This window comes from Acanthisitta chloris, unplaced genomic scaffold, assembly GCF_000695815.1.
Source record: "Acanthisitta chloris isolate BGI_N310 unplaced genomic scaffold, ASM69581v1 scaffold30604, whole genome shotgun sequence".
Classification (NCBI taxonomy): Eukaryota; Metazoa; Chordata; class Aves; order Passeriformes; family Acanthisittidae; genus Acanthisitta; species Acanthisitta chloris.
This window is the reverse complement of record NW_008669203.1, coordinates 24,791-35,116: the sequence shown is the minus strand read 5'-3', so window position 1 is coordinate 35,116 and position 10,326 is coordinate 24,791. Positions and strand designations below refer to the sequence as shown.

At 40.1% G+C, this 10,326-nt stretch overlaps 1 protein-coding gene across 2 annotated transcripts in view; it reads left to right on the top strand.

Moving 5' to 3' along the window:
• Positions 1-9,553, top strand: part of TMOD2 (tropomodulin 2 (neuronal)) — a 19,069-nt gene extending 9,516 nt beyond the window's left edge. The window contains exons 3-9 of one of the 2 annotated variants that reach the window (XM_009073236.1): positions 2,079-2,201; positions 2,973-3,059; positions 5,754-5,884; positions 6,489-6,596; positions 6,864-7,007; positions 7,337-7,481; positions 9,519-9,553. In XM_009073236.1, the coding sequence (XP_009071484.1) occupies positions 2,079-2,201; positions 2,973-3,059; positions 5,754-5,884; positions 6,489-6,596; positions 6,864-7,007; positions 7,337-7,481; positions 9,519-9,553 (773 nt within the window). The remainder of the gene's footprint in view (positions 1-2,078; positions 2,202-2,972; positions 3,060-5,753; positions 5,885-6,488; positions 6,597-6,863; positions 7,008-7,336; positions 7,482-9,518) is intronic. The other variant, XM_009073237.1, reaches the window with a different exon arrangement.
• Positions 9,554-10,326: the final 773 nt, after the last annotated feature.

The following is a 10,326-nucleotide window of genomic DNA, read 5'->3' as shown; positions in this document are numbered from 1 at the left end:
GCAAAATTATATCTATGTTTTCATGACTTTACCCAGTGTATTTCTTTTTTTATAGAGAATTTGTTTCCCTCTTATCTTACTCCATATTTCTGTGTCTCTCTGTAGTCCTTTTCACTGAATCCTTCTTCCCTCTGGTTTTCAATGGATTTTTTTCCCCTAGCCTCTTGTGAGTAAAACATGAACCATATCATATTTCAATTTGAATAGAAGTTTTGCAGTGTGTGAAAAGGAATAGGTCTGCTGTTAGACTGAGCCAGGACAAATCTCTCCTCACTGTACTCACAGGCAGAAAGTCCCTGGGTTATAATAAGCTGCCTCAGTAGTCATCCAGGTCACCCCAGACACTTACCCCAGTTTGACAGAAAGAAGGGGAGAATTGCATTGATGGATGCTTAGAATTTCATGTTGAAACAAAGCACTTTGGATTCCACACATTTTGGGTTTCTGTGCTTGTGTAAAAATAAAACGATATTTTAATGTGTGTTATTTTTTACTAGAATTGAATTTTGTTTTGCAGTTAAGCAAATAATATATTATTTTTTGTACATAAGTGTGGTTGTTAGTGTGTTTTTAACTCAGATGCAGCTCAAGTTATGTACAAACAGAGCTTTTGTCAGTGTTTTTCATTGGTAAAAAGCTAAGCTATTAAGACTTAGCACAGAACATTAACATCTTCTGGAAGCAAAATGTAGCACAGCCAACATTAATTATACCACATAGAATGTTATAATAAAGTACCTTCTAAAATCCAATGTGAATAGAAAGAGCACCAAGAGCAGCAGCCTTTCTTCATAAATCTCAGTTTAAAATAATAAACTGTCACTATTCTTCCAAGGCTTCTTCCAAATAATACATTTTAATTTTAAGTTGGACCATTGCAACAAGGAAGCCACAATCCATATTTTATTTTGTCAGTGAATTCCACGATGGCACTGGATAATGAATTTTCAATGTGTGGATGTGGGACTAGGAGAGACCTCCTGAATCTTTAAACTCTGTCCTTAAATAATGAAGGAAAACTGGTTGACAGCCATCTATAAACACAGACGCAGTTTTGCAGCTGGTGGACAGGTAATAAATTCCTAATAACATGCTAAATGCATAAGCTTTTCTAACCTCCATCTGCTATGCTACAGCATCTCTTCACAGTGGAATGTTCTTATCTCGATAGCAGTAAAAAGAATATTTTTAAAACACCACTGGATGCCAGCAAGGCCCACATATATTAAAGATATATATTACCATATTTGACATGACCTTGCCCCTTTAAATACTTCATAGAACCAATAATAGATTTTTTTTTTCTAAAATATTTGCCAAGAATGCTTTAAGTGAAACTATCATTGGGAATCATATACACATTTAAAAAGATTTGGGCTGTGATCCAAGAATTACATATGCCTGAAACAAATGTTTAAAAAGTGTATTCCTATATATGTGAACTGTACAGGAAAAGTACGAGCCTGTACTGGTTTCCATTACCCCTTGATTTCTTGCTATGCAAGATACTTGGCCTTCCCACATCCAAAGTCCATAGAGAAAGACCAACTTATACTACATACTGTGTCCAGTTTACACCAGACTCAAGATCCTGTGTCCCCTAACAATGCTATGTGTGAAAGTACAGACTTCCACCAGTGTTTGTTAAAAGTGTGACTGGGGTTTGGGTCTGTGAAGAATCCCTTACTGCCTGGTGGAGATGTTTTGTGCAACCTGTGGCTCTTGGGAGATAGCTGCTACAGAATAGTATTAAAGATCAGTAGGATTCCCTCAAAATCTCAAACAACTCACTGGTTTCTTGCAATTCATGTGGAACCACCAATGATCTGAAAGGAAAATACTTTATGCACAGCACTACTCACTAGTGATTGTTCACTCGGATATTCTGATTGAATCTTTTAGTTTTAGACTTATTAAGATCCTGGTGTGGAGGATAGCATCAAGGAAGAAACAGAAAAACATGCCCTTGATAATATTTCCAACCAGTTCCACTGTCACAGACCTATTCCACCCCTGCCAGGAGGCAGAGGAGTTGTTCCAATAATTTGTTACTCACTCTGGCTTTTTTCTTCTCTTAGGAAAAATATTTATCCCTAAAGAAAAGCCCATAGAAACCCACACGGAAGAGAAAGTGACCTTGGATCCAGAACTAGAAGAGGCTCTGGCCAGTGCTTCAGACACTGAACTCTATGACCTTGCAGGTTAGATAATACATAGATATGATATGAACCAGCCAGTGTGATTTGGGGAAAGGAAGGGTGGACAGTGAGCTGGGTGCTGGCATTGTAACTGAGCTTACTGCACCTGCATTGTTTGGAGCATACTATTGCTACTACTCTCAACTCCTACATCCCAAATAGCAGGGGTAATTATTTCAGAATGCAATGGATGAGGATCCTGGATGCATGAGGGAATTTGGAATCTAACCCCTTGAACGAGAAAATTGCCAGCTGATTAGATACCTGAGTATCTTCACTTCTAATTCTTTTCCAAGCACATTAATATCGATGTGCTTCTATAAGCAGTGTGAATGCCAGTGTATTCAGCTAGCCACATTAGGAGTGTAGCACTGAAACAAGTTGCCCAAAGAGATTGTGGGATTTCCATTCCTGGATGTTTTCAGGATCCAGCCAGACAAAGCCATGGCTGACCTCATTAAAGCTGGCAGCACTCCTGCCTGTGGGGGAGGCTGGACAAGATGACCCGCAGTGGTTCCTTTCAGCTGGCATTTCTGTGATATGCATTCTACATTGACTTAATTGTTCAAAACTCTACACTGAAAATGTCTGTATCTCCAGAATTTGGACCCTAAAGACTCTCCCTCCAAGCCAACATGACTCAGACAGTTAATATTTTATAAAGGGGTTTTGTTTGGGAAACTAAATTACAATTCGTAGTAGATATTTTTCTGCTGTCTGTGTTTGTTCCTGCCATTAACATTGTATCTTCTTGCTGGTATTTACACATTTCAGCTGTTCTTGGAGTGCACAACATGGTCAACAACCCAAAATTTGATGAAACAGGAGCCCGCGGTAAAGATGGAAAAGGAATCGTGAGAAGTAAGCAAGCAGATTTCTCGTATGGGCTGCATGTCACATTTGGGACTTCTACACAAATAGGTTGGGTCTATTGGTCTAATTTAATGTAATGTAACTGTGCCTAACCTTGATTGATCTATCTAATCACGGGAGGTAACTTTTTAAAAGTAAATACAATCTTAAAATTCCTTATAATGACAACAGTAGTTTATAAGTAGATCATTCCTAAGGAGCTCTGTTTTCCTAGAGAGCAGTATCTGGCTCTGCAGCTGTGCTTGAAAGGATATTTAAGTGGGAAAGACATACATATTTCCATTCCACTTCAGTTTAGGCAGCAGGCAGAAAACAGTGAGCTGTAGCTAAGACTTGGCCACAGTGCAGGCCAGAACATCTCACCCTGAGTATGTACATTTACACAACTGAAAAACAACTTGCAACCACAGGGCTCAAATGTGGCAGAATCCCTGACAGAGTCACATCTGTGACCAGAGTCTCCTCCAGCTGCATTCACAGGGAGGCAAAGAGTGCATGGATGTGCTCCTGCCCCAACTACTGTCTCTGACCTGCCACCTCCACCTGTGGCAGAGTGTTTAAATGTTGCCTGTTCTGTGGGTCCTTAGGTACATAGGAAGCATAATTGTTCAGGAAATCCTCCAACAGAAACAGCTGTAGTTACTATAAACAAATTCAGAAATGTTTGCACTAAATAAACAGACCTGTGGTGAATCAGATCTTAGCTCAGCAACTCACAGGAGGCTAGATGGGGGGAGAAATGGGTGCATCTGAATTCCAAGATTTTCTTGAGAGCTGCCAAGCCTTAATCCAGAGCTTGTCACCTCCAAGCTCTGGGGTATCAAGTGGGCTAAACTTTGCTTTTTAAGACAAAATTGTGGACTGCTGTTTTCTAGGGAAACAGTACCAAAAAAATGTTTTCTTCTTCTAAGGCCATGAGAACAGCAACTATCTTTACCAAGGACTTTCATTTCCATCTTTCATTACTAAAGGGGAGGTGGGAAAGTAGACAGGACACCATGTCACTTCATTTTTCTCAGGATTAAGCTACTCTGCAAGCCTCCCCAGTGGGGCCCTGGGTGAGCTGCCATCTATCTCATAACAGGCAACTGTATGCATTACTAATCCTCATAGATTTCAGAATATTTTTGTTGTACTGAGTCAAAAAGTCAGCTATGTGAGTCAGCTAAACTATGCTCCAGTCACAGACTTAAGAAGCAGAAAATCACCATCACATCACTCTATTCTTTGGTCCAAAAGCAATACCTTTCCTTAGCCAAGTGAAATGCTTCAGTAAAAGAGGGAGACATCTCAAAAGTTGCCTGTCAATGTGGCAAAACAGCACCATGATTAAAGAAAGAAGAAAAACTCATGAGAAGCAACAAGAAGTAGAAAATGAAAATTCCTCCTAACCTAGACTGAGTACACTGTGATGTCTAACCTGAGGACAAGGTGCTAATCCCTCCCCAGCTCCCAGACTGACAGGGTGTTGCCACAAGTGCAAAAAATGCTTTGCTTTTTTTGTGTTGTTACTTTCTATCCTTGCATCCAAGGTGAATTCTCTATATGTATTTTAAGAGTAGTTTTCAATTCCCTGCGCCCTAGGAAGGCTGGAGTGTTATTCAGGGATATGTGAGATCTCTCAGGGAATTACTAAAAAAGTTTGGAGTCAAAGGGAGCAGAGTGAAAACCAGCTCAAGGTTCATGTATGAACATCTCTACACTAAAAGTATGAGTTCTAAAAAACCATGTGGTTTTCTTTTGGTCCATGATATGGCACAAACTTAACTCATTGCACTGAACAGCAATGCATGGTGCACCAAGACCTGAGCACAAGTCTTCAAAATCTCTCCCTGTCTGCAGCATGAAATAAAAGGGTTGAAACATATTTGTGGTCAGCAACATACTCCTTTCCTGCCTCTAGTGGCTTGGGTGGTCAGGGTTTATAAATTAATCTCCACAACTACATGCGTGGGAATTCGAAGCACTAATTGTGTTCTAAGCTATGATTTTTATGCATCTCTGAGAACATTTATAGTCCACAGCTTCCAGCATTAAATACTGTACTTCTTTGGAGCATGAATACTCAAAGATTTCATAAATCTTGGTGCTGGCAGACAGACTTGCTTTTCATGCTTTGATAGTTTTATTATTTAGAAAGCGCAGATGTTGTAATTTTATGAGAGCTAACTGAATTTATAGTAAGGCTGATAGGATCAGCTGAAGGAAGGAAGCTGAGGGGCCTCCTGATCATGTTGCTGTATGTTGGCACAGTCTATTCATAGGTGCAGGGACATTTTCTTACGAATGTAATGGGCAAGTTCTGAGCACATCTTGCTTTACAGATATTAGACAAAGAACAAAGCAGCCCTTGCAGTTTATTACATCCTATACAATAGTCTTTAAGACTGTTTTGGCTCAAACTAATTGTGCAGGGACTTTTGTACACAAAGGAGGAATTTGCCTGTGATGATCCTGCCCAACCTCTGTGACCACAGCCTACAGTGACATGCTCTGGGTGCACAGAAGGTGCAAAGGGCATGGCAGGAATAAGAGGGCTAATAATCCTGCTTGCAAGTTTTGTGGTTCTTATAAACCCTTTCTGGATTGCTGCAGTACAGACCTAACTGGGAATTGAAAAGCCAGGCTGTTACTGATGATGCCTGTTCCTCAGTCAGCATTTCATGAGGTCTTGTGTTGCAGATGTGGTAAAAGGTGAAAAGGTCAAGCCCATCTTCGAAGAGCCACCTAATCCAACCAACGTGGAAGCAAGTTTACAAAGGATAAAAGCAAATGATCCTAGTCTCACAGAAATTAATCTCAACAACATAAAGGTAGATGCTGTGGTTTCATTTTTGTCATATTCAAGTATTTCCAAAGCTCTTGCCTTTTATCTTCAAATTTTGTCTCTCTTTACTGTTCAGAAAAAGCAGGACACTCAGGGAAGGGATGTGGAAAGGACTGTTGTGGAGGCTCCAAGGTCATCAATTCCTGATACTGAATTAAATGCCAATTAAAAGCCCAAGGGGTGACTCCCTGTGGCTGTCTTTCTTCAGCAGATTGTAAGGCAAGATACCTCATGGGCACTGTATAATCATCACTGTTCAAATTCAATTAGCCCACACAGGCAAATGGAGGAGGAGCTGGCATGGGGAGACTGAACAACCAGCAGCAAAATGGGAAAGTAGCTCAGAGATCATGTGCTTGCATTGGCCTGACCCAGTTAAAGGCAGCGCTGACTTCACAGCCGAGCACAGGTCTAGGGAGGTGACTGTACACAGAGGATGCTTTGCCCATTTTGAGATACTCTTAAAAGCACTGGGGATGTTTAAATTGCATAGGCTGCAGTTATTAATCAGTCAGTTTGATAATAACTAAAATCAGCGTCTAGCAATGTGACTGACTTTCTTAATTACTGGATTTATCTTCTTACTGTAGAATATTCCTATTCCAACACTGAAGGAATTTGCAAAAGCTCTGGAAAGCAACACACATGTGAAGACATTCAGCCTTGCAGCTACTCGAAGCAATGACCCTGTAGCTATTGTAAGTTAAAACACTACTTGGAAAAAAAACCCACAACAATTTTAAGTAGGTCCATGTCTGCTTTATGATGCATTCTTCATTTTCCTGTACAGAATTCCCCTGTGACGGTGCAAAGTAGAAGTGTAGAGCTCTTCTGATCTACCTTTATGTTCTTCTAAGCATATTTATGTTTTATTTCTTGTTAGTACTAAGCTATGTTTTGCAGATTCCCTGCTATTCCCTGAAACTCTCAAGATGTTATCTCATGTTCTCTTTTTGACCCCTCAGGCATTTGCAGATATGTTGAAAGTGAACAAAACCCTGAAGAGTCTGAATGTAGAATCCAACTTCATCACTGGGACAGGGATTTTGGCACTGATTGATGCACTGAAAAAGAACGAATCCCTAACAGAAATTAAAATTGACAACCAGGTAAAAAGAGACAATTTAGCAAGTCCAGTTTTGTTCCCCTTCTACATGGATTCCCAGAGGGTTCTCCTAGGGGGCTCTGGCAAAGTCAGGGCAGCCTCTGTGGCTCAGTCATTCTGCAGTTCATGTCCCATGCTTGTTACACCAAACAGTGGAAAACTTCTAAATAAAACTAGTCAAAGCCAAATATAAAACCCAGAGCAAAATCTCCAGGGACAGGATTATCTTTGTAGTTTGCATCCCAGTACTGAAATACAACGACTTATTGCTCTCTCATATGAAAACAAATATTTTCTTTTCTTTTTGGGGACATTTCACCACATTGCCAACAGAGGCAGCAGCTTGGGACAGCTGTAGAAATGGAGATTGCCAAGATGCTGGAGGAGAACTCCAGGATTCTCAAGTTTGGATACCAGTTCACAAAGCAAGGTCCAAGAACCAGGGTAGCAGCAGCTATCACTAAAAACAATGACCTGGGTAAGATGCTACTACATTTACTCATCATTTACTTATGCGAGGCCAAGCCCTGACCTTCCCAAACACAACTCTGTCTGTCTGTCTGTAAGACTGAATTTTGACTCTACAACATTGAAGCTGCCATATGTGAGGGGTGATGCATAGCTCCGTGGACACTAGAGCAGACAACAGGAAAGATCTTACTGGGATTAGGAGTCACTATTCTCCTTCTCCTGCTCCTTCTGGGAAGGGGAGTAACTTCAGCCCTTTCCATGGAACATCCTGGATTTTCAGCTGCCCTATCAGCTGTTCTGGCCAGTAAATAAAGAGCCAAACCCATCCTATTTATTCAGTGGACACACAAGTCCTGACTTCATTGCCCTGCCCATGACGGACCAAGCCTGCTCAGCCAAGGGAACAGAGCAGAGACTCTCCTGCCTGTGTGACCAAGCACAGGCAAAGCTTTGCAAGTTTTACTTGAGTGGGACATTCTCTGCCCTGTGTGCTCAGTACAAAAACAAGAAGGACTTCACTAGGCAGAAATAGTTTAGAGTGAGAAAGGAGAAAAAAAGTTGGGTTTTTTATATGTTTTTAATCAATTCTACTTCACCGTGAGGTGTCAAACCATGATACCTTTGCAGGCTTCAGCTTGGGTTTCTGTCAGTGAGAACTAAGATAAAAGCTGAGCTAAAACCTATCTATTTCACACATACATTTGGGTTTTTGCAGTTTTAATTTGTAGCAGTACCTAAACATTCCAGTTATATCCTTTCAGTCCTGAAACTATTAGTGTCCCAGAATGGTATTTGAAACATCTCATTTACAAAGAGAAAAAAATCTTTTGGTCCTATTTTACCAGATCCCACTTACATCCTAATCTTCATCTTCCCATGTCTGTACTGTATGGTTTGGTTGAAGATTTTGTAGGGCAGAATACCTAAAAGAATTCAATAAAATAAAGTAAATGAAGCAACATAAGACTGAAAGCAGACACAAATGACTGATGTTACGCTGGAGGCTTTGGAATACTGCAGTCTGTTTGCCAAGAAAGCACTATGAAATAAAACTCCTGATAGTAAAGTAATGGGATGTTTGTAGTAATATATTGTTATTGACTTTCTGTAGTGCAAAGCTTTCAGCCATCCAGTTTTATTGCTTTGTTCTGTACTTCAGCCATCCAGTATCAGAAACAGAACATGACAGTTGGATGTAACACTAAATTTTGTATCACGCAAACATGAGAACCTCACTAATCTTATCTGGCCGAGTCAGAAAAGACTCAATACATTTTATTGGAGTATGGAGTAGCAAATGCTGCCCAACTAGACCTGCTCTATACCAGGTGTAATGTATGTTAAGTGCTGTAAAAATTCATGTGGAGCTGCTTGTCAAAATAATCCTGCCCATAACACAAAGCTTAGCACTTGACTTTGCTAAATGCAACTTCTCCCTACCTGGTTTCCAGTGAGAATCCAGAGTTAACTTTACTATCAGATGATTGATGCAATCAGAGCAAACAGATAATTTAAGGTCTAATATGATATTTTCTTTGTTGCCAATAGTAACTGGTATCAGTACTTAAGAGTACTTAAACTTATTTTCTAAAAGGACATGATTATTGTTTACCTATAGTACACACTATGTAATTACAAAAGTTACTACTTTTCAATGCCTAAAGCTTTAATAATCCAGAGTGCTGCCATGCAGACCAGTATCAATTTAGCAGGAAGATAGTGGCTTTTAAAAGAACAATAAAACTGTAACAAAATATAAATGGAACCATTGGAAGGAAGCACTGGAAATGGTGGTTTCTTCATCATCTAAAACCTTTAGCTCAGGATCTGATTTTTATAGAAAATGTATTTATATGAACTTTTGGTGAAATTGGACAGACTGTTATATAGAAAAGTGCAGTTTAGATGCAATTGTTTTGTTTAGCATTAAGATCTATTCATTATGGCATTTGGGGTATAATCTTGCCAAGAGTGTCTGTGAGAAAAGTCCTTAGTGTGTCAGGAAGGCAATAATGACTGCTCTTTTCTGGTTCTGTTGCTCTAGTTCGGAAGAAGCGAGTGGAAGGTGAGAGGCAGTAGCCACACCATAAAGGATACAAGGCAAGATTGGAGGCCACCACCACCTGCAGTCTCAGAGTGCTCACTGGTCAGAAGGGAAGGCACTGGAAAGTGATTACAACGAGAGTTGCTGATTTCTGTTAATGTCTCTCTTTAACCTTGCAAACACAGCCTGTTCACTTTTCATTTTCACAGTCAATTTAATTTTCCTGAGAAAGGTTCATAGTTGGTTTGAGTTTAATGAAACAAATGTTATGCAATATCTGAAGCCAATATGCAGCATCTTAACTGTGTTACTGAGCATAACATAGAGTGACTCTGACTCTTATTTTAGACATTTTTGATATGTTAAAGTATGACCTTGTTTATGGATAAGGGATTCTCTGCTGAAAATAGAAATTTTAGGGCCAAGTTCTGCAATGCCTTATGTTTGCAAATAATCCTTATTTATGTGTATAGTCCTGCCGAACAATGGGCTGCTCCCAAGAGTAGAACTAGTGATGCCAGTACAGGTTTGCAGGTTCACACCCTCGAGCCTCTCTCCTGCAGTGGGGTCTGGGCAGCTGGAACCACACTGGGACAGCAGCAGTGTCCCTTGTTGGGTCTCCACTCGTCCAGCTCCAAGTGCAGGGTCACGCCTAGATGTATGAACATTGTCAAAGGGTACTTGTTTACATGAGCTTAGGTTAGGTGGATCATTTTGCAATGTTACACTGATGTTTTTTATCCTTACTCCACACTGTAAAGTAATATTAGTGCTGCCAATCCTATAGACGTTGAATGTTTTGGGGTTT